Source organism: Phoca vitulina, unplaced genomic scaffold (assembly GCF_004348235.1).
Source record: "Phoca vitulina isolate PV1807 unplaced genomic scaffold, GSC_HSeal_1.0 scaffold7, whole genome shotgun sequence".
Lineage (NCBI taxonomy): Eukaryota > Metazoa > Chordata > Mammalia > Carnivora > Phocidae > Phoca > Phoca vitulina.
Window position 1 is genome coordinate 41,989,917 of NW_022589710.1, and position 17,305 is coordinate 42,007,221.

Here is a 17,305-nt window from a genome sequence, read left to right on the forward strand (position 1 = left end):
GCTGCAATGAACACACACATGTTTTAATTTTCTTGGGTAAATCCCTAGAAATGGAATTGCTAGTTTTCTGAAGCAGGACATCTTTTTATTAGTTTTAATGTTTACTAAAGTTGTGCATGTGTATCTTTCAAAGAATCAGATATTTCTACAAGACTTATCACCAGGAACAACCATCCCCTACCTCTTTATCCCTTCCTTAGAGTTACCACTTTCAATTCTTTGAGTTGATTCTTTTTTTTTTTTTTTAGAGTTTTTAAAAAAATTTTATTATGTCATGTTAATCACCATACATTACATCATTAGTTTTTGATGTAGGATTCCATGATTCATTGTTTGCATATAACACCCAGTGCTCCATTCAGTACGTGCCCTCTTTGACTTGATTCTTTTGGTATTTGCCTCCCAGTGTCTAAGAAACTAACTTACACTTCTTATATTTTGTCAAGTTTTATGCATTATCCATGGACTGTGCTTTATGGAAGTTGTAGGCTTAACTTTCTTTCACCTCTCACTGCACATCTCAACCACATGTGGCCTTCCTTGTCTCTCTCATATACCTGATATGTTTCCCTTTATCATCACTGTGCAAATGCTATTCCAACATACATTTTGTTTTCTCTTTTACTTTGTTTATGTATTTCTCTCTCATTCTCAAATTCCTGTATTGTTTGACTTCCTTCTCAGTAAATCCAGACATCGGGAGCTTCAGTTCCTGGCTCCACCACTTAACTGAACAAATTACTTGAACCCTTTGCGCCCGAGTTTTCTCATCTATAAACTGGGGAGCAATAGTATATATCTCCAAGGATGATCATAAGAATTGTTTAGGAAATACTAAGCAAAGATCTAAGAATGGGGCTTGACACATAATGTTCAATATGACGATAATGATATTTTGATGTAGCCATCACAAAAAGGTCTGTATGTTGTGATGTGTAACAATTTTCAAGACTTTATTATTTAAAAAAAAAAACAAAACAAAAAACCAAGTTGTATAATAAGCTACTATTTGGATTCCCCTTCTTGAATCCCAGAGAAAGAAGAAGGAATAGAATGCTGTTTAATCAGTGGCCATACATAAGAACTATTAACTGTTCTTTTATCAGTATTATCTACTCTTTACCAAGTACCATGCTTTTAGACTCCAGAAATATTGCAGTGAGCAGACATGACATGACATATCCACATCCACATGTTTGGTTGACTTTAGAAGCTAGCCTTTGCATTATTTATTTTGGGGAATATGCAGTTTATTATTCAAGAGCACTGAATGCCTACTGAATTTTCTGGAAGATAATGAAATAATGGCATATTATGAGCAAAGGTATCAGGATAAAAGCACAGCAATGTCTCTTCTGTTTTATCTAATGTGTTGTACCACGTGTTGCCTTTTCCCTACTCCATTATTATATATAATCAAACGTGTGCTGCACCAAGTTATTTCATTTTTCTAAAGGGAGAATGTAGTTTACCATAAGCTTAATACCACTTGAAATATGAAAGAAATTGACAGCAGCATGTATCAGAAGCAAATGTACCATCCTTAGCATATAAATAGAGCTTAGCACCAAAAGAAATCTGAAGATGATCAGAAAGTACTAAATTTAAATTTATCTGGAATAAAATACAATTAATAATATGGCTAAAAAGTTTTTGGTAAATTTAATTATCTTACTCCAAAATACTGACATAAAAGAATTATGTGATAGATGATAAATTAGATGCATATTGTTCTATGAAACTTTTTTCCCAACAGGATTCTTGGGATGGCCAGCATATTCCAGTACTTTTCTCCATTTTTTGTGGTTTATTAGTGGCAATATCCTATCATCTCAGCCGACAAAGCAGTGATCCATCTGTACTTTTGTAAGTGAAATCAATTGTTACTGAATTAAATTTAAATAAGTTCGCATTTCTTTCAAATTTAACTTTCAATATCTGTTTTCCCACTGCCTTGTCAGAGTGCTGTTGACTTAATCTATATTAGGTTTCAAATATATTAACATTGGATCATTCTAACCAGTTTGGCTGGGAATATTTGTTAGCATTTTCTCTCCTAAAAATATTAAAAATATATTTTAATAAAAATATTCTCCTGGTATGCTTATTTATAGCATTGTAAACTCTTTAGACATTATCATTTGCTAATGATTAAATATACTTGGAATGCTTATCTTTTTTTTTTAAAGATTTATTTTAGAGAGCAAGCGAATGAGCGTGCATGCATGATTGGGAGGGGTAGAGGGAGAGAGAATCTCAAGCAGACTCCTCGCTGAGTGTGGGAGCCCAATGTGGAATTTGATCTCAGGACCCTGAGGTCAGGACCTGAGCAGAAACCTAGAGTTGAACACTTAACCGACTGCACCACCCAGTCACCCCTGAATACTTGATTTTTTATCATAAACTTCATTTGTCATTTGAAGTACTGGTTTTCAGGTTATGAATGTATTCTTTATTAATTATTTTTCTTTCTTTTTCTATTTTAATTTAAAGCTCTTTGGTGCAATCCAAGATTTTTCCAAAAACAGAAGAGAAAAATCCAGAAGACCCTCTGTCTGAAGTAAAAGATCCACTGCCTGAAAAACTTAGAAATTCTGTTGTAAGTTTTAGCTTTTTACAATCACCTGAAAGATGTAAATTTTATTTTATTTTATTTTTTTAAATTTTATTATGTTATGTTAGTCACCATACAATACATCATTACTTTTTGATGTGGTGATCCATGATCCGTTGTTTTCGTATAACACCCAGTGCTCCATGCAGTACGTGCCTTCCTTAATACCCATCACTGGGCTAACCAATCGCCCCTCCCCCCTCCCCTCTAAAACCCTGTTTGTTTCTCAGAGTCCATAGTCTCTCATGGTTCATCTCTCCCTCCAATTCCCCACCCCCTTCATTTTTCCCTTCCTTCTCCTAGTGTCCTCCATGCTATTCCTTATGTTTCACAAATAAGTGAAACCATATGATAATTGACTTTCTCTGCTTGACTTATTTCACTTAGCATAATCTCCTCCAGTCCCATCCATGTTGATGTAAAAGTTGGGTATTCATCCTTACTGATGGCTGAGTAATGTTCCATTGCATATATGGACCACATCTTCTTTATCCATTCATCTGTTGGAGGGCATCTCAGCTCTTTCCACAGTTTGGCTATTGTGGACATTGCTGCTATGAACATTGGGGTGCATGTGGCCCTTCTTTTCACTACATCTGTGTCTTTGGGGTAAATACCCAGGAGTGCAATTGCTGGGTCATAGGGTAGCTCTATTTTTAATTTTTTGAGGCACCTCCACACTGTTTTCCAAAGTGGCTGTACCAACTTGCATTCCCACCAACAGTGTGAGAGGGTTCCCCTTTCTCCACAACCTCTCCAACATTTGTTGTTTCTTTCCCTGTCCATTTTTGCCATTCTAACTGGTGTAAGGTGGTATCTCAGTGTGGTTTTGATTTGGATTTCCCTGATGGCTAATGATGATGAACATTTTTTCATGTGTCTGTTAGCCATTTGTATGTCTTCTTCAGAGAAGTGTCTTTTCATATCTTCTGCCCACTTTTTGACTTGATTATTTGTTTTTTGGGTGTTGAGTTTGAGAAGTTCTTTACAGATCTTGGATACCAGCCCTTTATCTGTACTGTCATTTGCAAATATCTTCTCCCATTCTGTGGGTTGCCTCTTTGTTTTATTGACTGTTTCTTTTGCTGTGCAGAAGCTTTTTATCTTGATGAAGTCCCAAAAGTTCATTTTTGCTTTTGTTTCACTAGCTTTTGGAGATGTATCTTGAAAGAAGTTGCTGTGGCCGATGTCAAAGAGGTTACTGCCTATGTTCTCCTCTAGGATTTTGATGGATTCCTGTCTCACATTGAGGTCTTTCATCCACTTTGAGTTTATCTTTGTGAATGGTGTTAGAGAATGGTCGAGTTTCATTCTTCTGCATGTGGCTGTCCAATTTTCCCAGCACCATTTATTGAAGAGACTGTCTTTTTTCCGTTGCATGTTTTTTCCTGCTTTGTCAAAGATTATTTGACCATAGAGTTGAGGGTCCATATCTGGGTTCCCTATTCTGTTCCATTGGTCTGTATGTCTGTTTTTGTGCCAGTACCATGCTGTCTTGGTGATCACTGCTTTGTAATATAGCTTGAAATCGGACAACGTGATGCCCCCAGCTTTGTTTTTCTTTTTCAACATTTCCTTGGCGATTCGGGGTCTTTTCTGATTCCATACAAATTTTAGGATTGTTTGTTCCAGCACTTTGAAAAATGTCATTGGAATTTTGATCGGGATGGCATTGAAGGTATAGATTGCCCTGGGTAGCATAGACATTTTAACAATGTTTATTCTTCCGATCCATGAGCATGGAATATTTTTCCATCTTTTTGTGTCGTCTTCAGTTTCTTTCATGAGTGTTTTGTAGTTCCTAGAGTATAGATCCTTTAACTCTTTGGTTAGGTTTATTCCAAGGTATCTTATGGTTTTGGGTGCTATTGTAAATGGAATCGTTTCTCTAATTTCTCTTTCTACGGTTGCGTTATTAGTGTATAAGAAAGCAGCTGATTTCTGTGCATTGATTTTGTATCCTGCCACATTAGTGAATTGCTGTATGAGTTCTAGTAATTTGGGGGTGGAGTCTTTTGGGTTTTGCACATAAAGTATCATGTCATCTGTGAAAAGAGAGAGTTTGACTTCTTCTTTGCCAATTTGAATACCTTTTATTTCTTTTTGTTGTCTGATTGCTGTTGCTAGAACTTCTAATACTATGTTGAACAATAGTGGCGAGAGTGGGCATCTTTGACGTGTTCCTGATCTTAAGGGAAAGGCTCTCAGCTTTTCCCCATTGAGGATGATATTCCCTGTGGGTTTTTCATAGATGGATTTTATGAACTTGAGGAATGTTCCCTCTATCCCTATACTCTGAAGAGTTTTAATCAGGAAAGGATGTTGTATTTTGTCAAATGCTTTTTCTGCATCAATTGAGAGGACCATATGGTTCTTCTCCCTCCTCTTATTAATGTGTTCTACATTGATTGATTTGCGAATGTTGAACCACCCTTGCATCCCCGGGGGTAAATCCCACTTGGTCGTGGTGGATGATCCTTTTAATGTATTGTTGGATCCTATTAGCTAGGATTTTGTTGAGGATTTTGGAATCCATATTCATCAGGGATATCAGTCTGAAATTCTCCTTTTTGATGGGGTCTTTGCCTGGTTTGGGGCTTAAGGTAATGCTGGCCTCATAGAATGAGTTTGGAAGTTTTCCTTCTGTTTCTATTTTTGAAACAGCTTCAGTAGAGTAGGTACTATTTCTTCTTTGAATGTTTGGTAGAATTCCCCAGGGAATTCATCAGGCCCTGGACTCTTGTTTTTTGGGAGGTTTTTGATCACTGCTTCAATCTTACCTGTTATTGACCTTTTCAGGTTGTCAGTTTCTTCCTGTTTCAATCTTGGCAGCTTATAGGTTTCCAGGAAGGCCTCCATTTCATCCAGATTGCTCAGTTTATTGGCATATAGTTGTTGATAATAATTTCTAATAATTGTTTCTATTTCCTTGGTGTTGGTCGTGATCTCTCCCCTTTCATTCATAATTTTATTAATTTGGGTCCTTTCTCTTTTCTTTTTGGATAAGTCTGGCCAGTGGTTTATCGATCTTATTCTTTCAAAGAACCAACTTCTAGTTTCGTTGATCTGACCTACTGTGTTTCTGGTTTCTAATTCGTTGATCTCACCTACTGTGTTTCTGGTTTCTAATTCATTGATTTCTGCTCTAATTTTAATTATTTCTCTTCTAATGCGTGGCTTAGGCATTGTTTGTTGCTTTTTCTCTAGTTCTTTAAGGTGTAGAGGTAGTTGGTGAATTCAGGATTTTTCTATTTTTTTGAGTGAGGCTTGGATGGCTATGTATTTCCCCCTTAGGAGCGCCTTTGCAGTATCCCATAGGTTTTGGACCGATGTGTTTTCATTCTCATTGATTTCCATGAATTAAGTTTTTCTTTGATTTCCTGGTTGACCCAAACATTCTTGAGCAGAGTGGTCTTTAGCTTCCAAGTGTTTGAATTTCTGCCAAATTTTTTCTTGTGATTGAGTTCCAGTTTTAAAGCATTGTGGTCTGAGAATATGCAGAGGTTAATCTCAATCTTTTGCTATCGGTTGAGACCTGATTTGTGACCCAATATGTGGTCTATTCTGGAGAAAGTTCCATGTGCGCTCGAGAAGAATGAGTATTCTGTTGTTTTAGGGTGGAATGTTCTGTATATATCTATGAGGTCCATCTGGTCCAGTGTATCATTCAAAGCTCTTGTTTCCTTGTTGATTTTCTGCTTAGATGATCTGTCCATTGCTGAGAGTGGAGTATTGAGGTCTCCTACAATTAACGTATTGTTATCAATATGACTCTTTATTTTGGTTAACAGTTGGCTTATATAGATGGCTGCTCCCGTGTTGGGGGCATAGATATTTACAATTGTTAGATCTTCTTGTTGGATAGACCCTTTAAGAATGATATAGTGTCCTTCTGTGTCTCTAATTACAGACTTTAGTTTAAAATCTAATTTGTCTGATATAAGAATTGCTACCCCAGCTTTCTTTTGAGGTCCGCTGGCATGGAAGATGGATCTCCATCCCTTCACTTTCAGTCTGGATGTATCTTTAGGTTCAAAATGAGTCTCTTGTAGGCAGCATATGGGTGGGTCCTGTCTTTTTATCCAGTCTGCAACCCTATGCCATTTTATGGGAACGTTTAGGCCATTCACATTGAGAGTGATTATTGAAAGATATGAATTAATTGTTATCATGTTGCCTGTGAAGACATTGTTTTTATTGATTGTCCCTGTAAATTTCTGTTGTATATCACTCTTGGGGTCTTTCTCCTTTTATAGAACCCCCCGTTAATATTTCTTGCAGGGCCGGCTTAGTGGTCACATACTCTTTCAGTTTCTGCCGGTCGTGGAAGCTCTGCATTTCTCCATCCATTCTAAATGAAAGCCTTGCTGGATAAAGTATTCTTGGCTGCATGTTCTTCTCATTTAGTACCCTGAATATGTCTTGCCAGGCCTTTCTGGCTTGCCAGGTCTCTGTGGATGGGTCTGACTTTATTCTGATGTTCCTCCCTCTGTACGTAAGGAATCTCTTCCCCCTAACTGCCCTTAAGATGGTTTCCTTGGGGGCACCTGGGTGGCTCAGTCGTTAAGTGTCTGCCTTCGGCTCAGGTCATGATCCCAGGGTCCTGGGATCGAGTCCCACATTGGGCTCCCTGCTCTGCGGGAAGCCTGCTTCTCCTTCTCCCACTCCCCCTGCTTGTGTTCCTGCTCTCGCTATGTCTCTGTCAAATAAATAAATAAAATCTTTAAAAAAAAAAAAAAAAGATGGTTTTCTTGGTTCTAAGATTTGCAAGTTTTACTATTACATGCCGGGGTGTTGGCCTGTTTTCCTTGATCTTGGGAGGGGTCCTCTCTCCCTCTAGGACGCGAATGTTTGTTTCATTCCCCAGATTAGGGAAGTTCTCAGCTACGATTTGCTCAAATACATCTTCTAGTCCTCTCTCTCTCTCCACTCCCTCTGGGATTCCAATTATTCTGACATTGGAATGCTTGATGGTGTCACTTATTTCTCTGATTCTATTTTCATGGATTCTGAGTTGTTTTTCCCTGGCCTCCTCTTTTCCCTTTTTATCTATTATATTGTCTTCCAGGTCGCTTATTCGTTCTTCTGCCTCAGTTACCCTAGCAGTTAGATTATCTAGATTGGATTGGATCTCATTGATAGCATTTTTAAGTTCTGCCAATTCAGCTTTCATTTCTGCCCTTAGAGACTCTATGTTGCCATTAATTGATTTCTCCATTCTAGCCATTGTCCTCACAATTGCTAGCCTGAATTCCATCTCCGACATCTTGGTTATATCTGCATCCATTTGTAAATCTGAAGCATAAGTCATAATCTCTGAGTCTTTTCTATTTTGGGGGCTCCTCCTCCTAGTCATTCTGTTGATGGGTGTTTGAGGGAATGTATAGAGTCCAAATTATTGACCAGAACCCAAGCAAGATGCACCTGTTTTCTTGGGACCGTAGGGTTGCTGGCCTCTTGTTTTCCCAGCCTGTGTTCTGCGGGAGGGGCCTGCCGCACTGTTACTCAGGCAACCCTGTTTGGGCGGAGTTGCCCTGCCCCCCTGTGGCGGGGGATGGGCTCAGCGGGAATCAGTTTTTGGGGCTTTTGTTCTCTGGCGGCTTTCCCTGGTGGCTTTCCGTGTCACTTCCGCGAGTCAGATCAGAAGAGACCGTTTCCAACCCTCTGCCTCAGAGCAGAGAGATCGCAGTCTTTTCTTCAGTGAGCTCTCCAGGCCACACCGTCTCCGTTTCTGTCTGTGCTGCTATAAACTGCAGCGTCCTGGGTTGTGCGCCCCTCCGCAGCGCTCCTAGTCCTGCCTCCAGGTCAGGGCACGTCTCTGCCCTTTGTGCTTCTGAAACCACCAGCCGCTCCCAGTTCGCGAGCGCGACCCCGCCGCTCTGGGTTTCCGCCCCGGGGGCTGCCCTAAAGTCCTTTCCCTGCCGCTAGCAGTCTGCCAGTCTGTGCCCCGTCCCCAGCGCGCAAGGCTCTCGCTCACCCGTGGTGTAGGATCCCCACAGCCAGGTACCCTCCCGCTGCCGTTTATCCTCCGATATCTGCCCGTGGAATCAGGGCTCCCCGCTTCGTACCTCAAAACCAACTGCCTGCGATATTCTGCTTATAGAGATCCAGATCTTCTTCCATCTCAGGCTGGTTTCGTGGGTGCTCAGAGTGGTCTGGTAGATATCCAGCTCAATTCTGGGGACCAGTTATGGTCCCCTACTCCTCCGCCATCTTTCCCCTCTCCTCCTAAAAGATGTAAATTTTAAACAGTTCATCATTTTATATAAGGAAGGCCTTTGTAATTGGGGAAAATGTATGTACAGGTGTATATTGTTGACTGCCTTTATGTCACATTTTAACCTGTTAAATGCTCATTCTTCAAAGGTTGTTTCTATGTAAAAGAGTATGCTAAACATTCATTTTCAGATTAGGTGAAATGAAGTAATTTCATTGTTTATAGAATTCTTAATCCCATTCAGTTTAAACTAGGATTTGAAAGATGCATATTTTAACATAAATTAGATTTTGTTGTTATTGTTCTTGTTGATAAAAACTATGTCCTTGTAAACATCTGCTAGTCTTCTAGTGTGTTTTATTCCTCTAGTACCATCTGAAAAGTATATGTGTGTTTATTTTTCAGATTGAAGGAGAGAGCAGTTATCTGTACTAATTTAATATGTTTAAGAAAATGTAGTAATTTAAAAATTTTCTAGTTTAGTGAATTCAATATTGTCTGTATTCTTTTAGTAATTACTTGAAAAATGAATTTTATAGATTCATATCTGCTTTATGGAACAAAGCATAAAACATTTTTTTCTAAGTTATTTTAGATTATTTCTACTTGTGAAAAACTGAATTTATATAGGTCTTGAATTAGTTATAGTATTTACCTTTACTGAACTTGAGCTGCTCACATATTCTCAGAAACTTTAGAAATACAAAACTGTTTCAGGATAGCATTCAAACAATTTTTTCTGACTTTAGTTTCCATGTTAGCAAAGGACATTTCATGTTAAATGTAGTAAGATATTTCTGAATCTAGCTTAAAATTAGCATAAATCTGCGGGTCAGTTGATGACCAGTCAAGATATTGAGACGTTTCTGGTTTACTGCAACCACTAAAAGAATCAAAATCCAGTAAGTAAAATAAGACATGCAGTTTCAACATTTTAAAATATCAATGAAAATGTAACTTCGTTATCCAAAAGAGTATCCTCTGTAACTGATACAATGACTTAAGTACCTCATTTCCTTTTCCCATATGTAAAAATCAAACTTACAGATCAATGGGAGAAAAAGTCTTCATTCTAAAAGGCTTTGTTATAGGGGCACCTGGCTGGCTCAATCAGTAGAGCATAGGACTCGGTGTCAGGGTTGTGAGTTTGAGCCCCATGTTGGGTGTAGAGATTATGTAAAAAATAAAATCTTTTAAAATAAAATAAATAAAATACTGTTTTAGTATGTTATACAGTGTGTAGAACTAGTTTCATTTCCTTGGTATTATAGTGTCAAACCAGAATATCAGGAAATTGGGGAAGAAAAAACTTATAGCCAATTATTATATGTAAGAACTCTCTAGAAGAATAGGATCGATGAAAAATTATTACTTTGTCAGTGGGAATGAAAGAAATACATATTTTTAAATTTTATGTAACTGTTGGATAATTCTGTTTTGTTCCACAGAGTGAGCGTTTACAGTCTGACCTAGTAGTATGCATCGTAATTGGTGTGCTATATTTTGCTATTCATGTAAGCACAGTGTTCACAGTATTGCAGGTAAAGAATCATTTTGATCTTTTGATTGGGGGAAATAACTGTTTAGACTCATTTTTTTTATTTGATTGTAATATTTGTCCATAATGCTGAAATTTATGACTTTTCGTTTATTCAGTTTTAACAACAAATATTTATTTTTTCATGGTTTCTCTGGGTCATGAATCTGATTGTAGCTTAGCTAGATGATCCCAGTTCGGGCTGTGTTTGATGCTGCAGTCATATGGGGCTGCCATCAACCAAGGCTGTTAGCAGGCCTTAGTTCTTTGCCGACCATTGGCCAGAGATCTGAATTCCTCTCCATGTGGCCCTCGCCATAGGCTGCTTTGAGTATCCACACAAAATGGCAGCTGGGTTTCCCCAGAGCTAGTGGTCCTAGAGAGAGAAAGCCCAAGACAGAAGCTGCAGTCTTTTATAATTGATGTTAGATGTGACATACCACCACTTCTTCTGTACCTATTGATCATAAGGGCAACCCTGGTACAAGTTTTGGAAAAGCCACATAAGAAAGCAGTGTTAACTGTTGACAAATGTTTGGTTCTTAGATTCAGAAATTGACTTTGCTATTTTTAAGTAGAAAATTGAACTGACAAATTAGAAGTTCTGTGGGTCTCAAAATCACTTTTAATTTTCCTAATTTTATTCTTCTTTTAGCCTGCTCTCAAGTATGTGTTGTATGCATTGGTCGGCTTTGTGGGTTTTGTAACCCATTATGTGCTGCCTCAACTCAGAAAACAGCTACCATGGCACTGCTTCTCCCACCCTCTGCTGAAGACAGTGGAGTACAATCAGTACGAAGTTCGGAGTAAGTATTTCGTTAACTCTGCTCTTTTTTTTTTTTTTATTTAAAGATTTTATTTATTTATTTGACAGAGAGAGACACAGCGAGAGAGGGAACACAAGCAGGGGGAATGGGAGAGGGAGAAGCAGGCTTCCCGCGGAGCAGGGAGCCTGATGCGGGGCTCGATCCCAGGACCCCGGGATCATGACCTGAGCCGAAGGCAGACGCTTAACGACTGAGCCACCCAGGCGCCCCTCTGCTCTTTTTAATATTACGGATTTTTTTTTTAAACTTTAGCAGATGACGGTTAAATAAGTATCATCAAGTAACACTTTGGCTTGTGTTTGTTATACTTAGATTTGAAGTTGTAATGAGTCAAACCTTTTGCAGGATGCTTTAATTTCAGTTGAAGTATAAATGTCAGTGCCACAATGCTAACTTCCACAAAATAAAATTACTTCCTTTCTATATTGTTCTTCACAGACCTCATTGATGAATCCCGTGCATGTCTGTGGCTTCTCTTTCCAGTCCTTACCCGTTACCTGATTTTTCTTTTCTATGTATAGGCACTCCAGTTCTCCTCAAGACTTCTATTTGAAATATTTTTAGCTCAAAGCATAGGAGGAATAGAGAGAACTTTGTTCCTGTTTCCACCAGTGACACTATTTCCTACTAGAGAAGGGTATAAGAGTAGATCAGATGAAAAGAAGTTTAAAACACTTGTAATTGTTCTTACTTATTCAGATTTGGGATAAAGTATAAAATGACTCAAAAAGAGGTAGAAGTCCAGTCCATTTTAAATCCTGACTTGTCTTTCCTGTCATAAGTAGTTGGTCTTTGTTCATTGGCCCCATGACCTGTGATATACCATACTTCCTCATTTTAGAGAAATAATAAAAGTTCATAACTATGTCGTCATTTATTATATATCTGTGATTAAACAAGCCAATGGTTTTTCCTAAAACTTTTTCTTCAGTTAGTGAATTATGATAGTAAATTCTTCAATTGTTTGGAGATAATTTAACTTGTTTAGAGAACTCTGAAGCTTTTAAAAGCTTTCTGTATCAAACTTGACTATGCATTCTCAAAGCAAATTTCCTGGGCCTTTTAGTAAAATTGCTTAGAGCATTCTTTTGAAAGGACTCGCTTTTTCTGAGCAGTCGGCCTCAGCAGTGGGCTTGAAATATTCAGTAAACTATGTCATATGTAGATGTGCTATCATCCAGGCTTTGTTGTTTCATCTATAGTACACAGGCACAGTAGATTTAGCATCATTCTGAAGGGCCTGAGGATTTTTGGAATAGTAAATGAGTACTGACTTCCACTTAAAGTTACCAGCTGTGTTAGCCCCTAACAAGAGAATCAGCCTGGCCTTTGGAGCTTTGAAGCCGCTGTCCACTTCTCTCTAGCTATGAAAGTCCCAGATGGCATCTTCTTCCGAAAGAAGGCTATTTAGTCTACACTGAAAATCTGCAGCCACCTTCATAAATGATCTTAGCTAGATCTTCTGGATAACTTGCTGCAGCTTCTCCATCAGCACTTGCTGCTTCACCTTGCACTTTGATGTGGAGACGGCTTCTTTCCTTAAACATCGTGACCCAACCTCTGCTAGCTTCAGACTTTTCTTCTGCAGCTTCCTCACCTCTCTCAGCCTTCACAGAATTGAAGAGAGTTAGGGCCTTGCTCTAGATTAGGTTTTGGCTTAAGGGAATGTAGCTGGTTTGATTTTCTGTGCAGACCACAAAAACTCTCGCCATATCAGCAGTAAGACTGTTCCACTTTCTTATCATTTGTGTGTTCACTGGAGCAGCACTTTTAATTTCCTTTAAGAACTTCCCCTTTGCAATTACAGCTTGGCTAATGTTTGGCACAAGAGGCCTAGGTTTTGGCCTATCTTGGCTTTTATTTTTTATTTTATTTTATTTTTATTTTTTAAAGATTTTATTTATTTATTTGAGAGAGAGCACACAAGTGGGGGGCAGAGGCAGAAGGAAGGGGAGGCGCAGACTCCTTGCTGAGCAGGGAACCCAACGCGGGGCTCGATCCCAGGACCCTGGGATCATCACTTGAGCCGAAGGCAGACACTTAACCAACTGAGCCACCCAGGTGCTCTTATCTTGGCTTTTAACATGCCTTCCTCATTAGGCTTAATCATTTCCAGCTTTTGATTTAAAATGAGAGATGTGCAATTCTTCCTTTCACTTGAACACTTATAAGTGGCCATTGTAGAGTTATTAATTGGCCTAATTTCAATCTCAGGGAAGAGGGAAGCCCGAAAGGAGGGAGAGGTATGGGGAAACAGCTGGTCAGCAGAGCAGTCAGACCACATACATTATTGGTTAAGTTTGCCATCTTATATCGGTGCAGTTCATGTTATCCCAAAGCAGATACAACAGTAGCATCAAAGATCACTGATCATAGATCACCATAACAAATATAATGAAAAAGTTTTAAATATTGCAAGGATTACCAAAATATGACAGACATGAAGTGAGCAACTGCTGTTGGAAAATGGTGCTGATAGACTTATTCAACACGGGGTTTCCATAAAACTTCAATTTGTAAAAAATGCAGTATCTGGAAAGTGGAATAAAGTAAAGCACAATAAAATGAGGTATGCCTATATTTTATACATTAGATGATGTGATCTTCTTATATTGCATTGTTAGATGCAGCCACTGTGATGTGGTTTGAGAAACTTCATGTGTGGCTTCTTTTTGTGGAGAAGAATATCATCTATCCGTTGATTGTTCTCAATGAACTTAGTAACAGTGCAGAGACAATTGCTAGCCCAAAAAAACTGGATACAGAGTAAGTACAATACTCCTCTCATCTATGTTTAACTGCTAGGGGCTGTCATAAGCAATGTCCTAAGACATTGATCAAGTAGCAAATAATTGTCTCTTTGGTGCAATGCAGTATGAGATAAAAAAAAATTCAGGTGAAATTGTGTCTTTAACTTCCCTTGCTTGAATATCTGTTTCTGCTCTTGTGTATCACTACTCCAGACATCTTATTCTCAACTAATATTTTATGAGAGGACATTTATTAAATAAAGTTAATTTTTAATATTAGATGGTAAGTTTGAGAGATGTCTGTTTTTGTGTATTGTGTAAATCAGGCTATATAGGTGGTCACTTGCCTGTGTAGTCATCCTATAAGCCTACCCACTAGGCTAGGTACATGTTGTTGGGTAAGCCTTAATACATGTTTTTTATATGCTAAATGCTATTAATATTAAAGCAATAAAAATATCCAGAAACTGGAGAACCATATATTAGAATTGCAATACTGTTACTTATTTTTTTTAAACATGCTTATTTATATAAAGGAATAAGAATCATATTACATATTGTTAAAAGGAAATACTATAATAGTTTATTTTAGGATGCGATTTGCCTAGCTGTATAAATCATTTTCAGAAGTTTACATTTGATATATTTTGTAAGCATAGTTAATGAAATGGTGATTTTTCTGAAGTTAGTAGATTTTTCTGAAGTTCTCAGTCATTGATGAGTTTTGCTTTCTTTATATCATAGATTAGGTGCTTTAATGATCACCATTGCTGGTCTGAAGTTGCTACGATCCTCTTTTAGCAGCCCTACATATCAGTATGTCACAGTCATCTTTACTGTGCTCTTTTTCAAAATTGACTATGAAGCATTTTCAGAGACCATGCTGTTGGATCTCTTCTTCATGTCCATACTCTTCAACAAGGTAATTTATTACTGAAAGGAATATCCCTATCTGTAAAAAGTATTATCTCCCTGACTAATACACTGTTTAGTGAGGATTCTACTTGCATTTCATTTGCTTCATTATCTTTTAAGTAATACCTTTCTTCAATCAACCAGTTATTTTAGGAGCATTTTAGAATCCCTAAACAATGCTAGTCGCTGTGATCCATAAAAGACATATTTCTTGCTATAGGTAGGAAGATAAGATTAAGTTATATAGAAAAATTAGAGAAACACCATTAGCTATGTATTTTTAAATACATAGGATCTTCCAAAAGTGGGTGTGGTTTTGAATAATTGTAGAAATAGACATGGTAATAATGGAACTGGGCTGTGGGCTGCTGGATAGATGGAGGGAGGAAATAACCTGATAGCTGAATGAAGATGGTAGATACTGAGGCCAGTGAGGCCGTGTGGGAGGAATCAGAACTGGTTTGATGTTGACATTTGCAGAATACTCTGAAAATTATGAAATGTTTCTAAGATTTATTATCCACCCGTAATAGAAGTACTTTTAGTCCTTTTGCAAATGAGATGGCAAAACCTGGGTCTTCTGCCTGCCTTTCTAAGAATCTTTTTGCTGAACCATACTACCTTTCTAAATGAAATAGGTTGTGAGTCAGATTATAAGTTAAATTGAGCTTAGATTTCATGTTAACACTGACCACATACAAAGGACTTTGACATATATTATCCCATTTGATAGGTAACAGAGAGCTGAAGCATATGACAGCTATAAAACACAATGAAAGCCCAATTTTAGGCAAGTTAGCCTGGTCAGCCACATTTGGGATGAATTGGGGAAGAGAGAACCTAAAGGTATGGAGAAAGTTTAAGAGACTGTGACAGTAATTTAGATGTGATAGAGGTCTAACCTAGGATGGGAACATGGAAACCATTAATGGAATGGTTACAAATGGAAAACCATTAATCTGAACAAGGTTTTAGTGATAGTCAATTTCAAAATATTGGGCTAAATATTGTACTAAGTAGTTTCTAAAATACTGCAGTGTTATATTTGTTCAATCACTAATTTGTATGCATTTTTATCATTTATTTCCTCTTCTAGTGAGCATGGCTAACCAAAGGAGGAAGCCAGAAAGTTAATCAAAGAATTGTTTGTATAAGGAAGCATGTGGTTTCTCACAAATTTAAATATTTAGGTTGGAAATTGTATGGCGTCTTATACTGGTTGGGAAAAAAGTGAAAGTTTCAATAAAATAGAAACCCATCTCTGAAATAGACTTAATTTGCATTAGTTTGGATTTTCTTCATACTTTCGTTTGTTAAGCAAATTGTCCTTCAGAGCATACAATGCTCCAGGACTGTTCTAGATGCTTAGGCTACATCAGTGAGCACATAGGGAAAGCTCTGCCCTTAAGGACTTTGCATTTTGTAAGGTTAGCTGATAGAACTTAACAATGGTAGTAAGCAAGTAATTTTCAAGGGATCTCTAGATATATTGTTTAAGATATCATTGTAAGATGCACCACCAATTAAATAATCTTACAAGAAAAAATTACTATGAATGTGTACAAAAGTGCTTTTACCCACTAACCACTTATCTTTGTAATTGCATATCATTTTTTCTTCAACATTACAGTCAAAATTTGAGTTCAGTCTGGTTCACATTTAGAATCTGAAGTTTTCTGAAGTACTGCTTTTAGGCAGTTATAATGGCATCTTGATAATATAAATGCTGCTTTTACTTCTGTCATCCTGATCACATCCTGATCACATCCTGATCAAGGATTACCTGATCATAATTTTGAATCATGGCAAAGAATGCAGGAGTTCATCTGCATTTTGTAATTGGTTGAAGTTGTAATTTCTTTTTTAAATTGGAAGTTAAACAGGTCCATTTGCAATTAGTTGAACAATTTAAATATGAGCTGTTTAGTGCCCGAATTACGGCACCGAATTAGTTTGAACCTCTTGCCCCTAAGATCCTGTGTCTGTTTTGTGAGTTGGGTCTTGCACTGCCTGACCTACAGAGGCAATTTTGTGCAAATACAATCATTCTGTTTCAGTGTTGAAGACATGTTCAACAACAAAACAAATCATAATTTACAGAAAATTAAAATGTGTGTTGTGTTTCCATTGACAATCACAATTGAGATGAAGAACAGTTGCCTGATACGCACTACTAAGTCCTTAGGCAGACAGGCAGTGACAGCCGTGTTACAACTTTATTTCCTGCCTGGCTGCTTTCAGATTTCTTTTGACATTGCATTTAAAACATACTCAGTTTTCAAAGCACTAAACTTGGGGAAAATGTGTCCTGGAATAAAAATATGTATGAATTTCTTAAGCTTTATAAACATCTAGATTTCCTACCTTTCTATGTTTTGCTTGTAGTAGTAGTAATATAACCAATAGAGGGCATAGAGTTTTTTAAACAGATGAAACACAAGTCCA

At 37.7% G+C, this 17,305-nt stretch overlaps 1 protein-coding gene across 5 annotated transcripts in view; it reads left to right on the forward strand.

Moving 5' to 3' along the window:
- The window catches only part of PCNX1 (pecanex 1), a 160,285-nt gene that overhangs the window by 109,620 nt on the left and 33,360 nt on the right, over positions 1-17,305 (forward strand). For all 5 annotated transcript variants that reach the window (XM_032405443.1, XM_032405444.1, XM_032405442.1 and 2 more), the window contains 6 exons: positions 1,757-1,866; positions 2,494-2,599; positions 10,280-10,372; positions 11,024-11,174; positions 13,820-13,961; positions 14,690-14,867. In XM_032405443.1, coding sequence (XP_032261334.1) covers positions 1,757-1,866; positions 2,494-2,599; positions 10,280-10,372; positions 11,024-11,174; positions 13,820-13,961; positions 14,690-14,867 — 780 coding nt within the window. The remainder of the gene's footprint in view (positions 1-1,756; positions 1,867-2,493; positions 2,600-10,279; positions 10,373-11,023; positions 11,175-13,819; positions 13,962-14,689; positions 14,868-17,305) is intronic.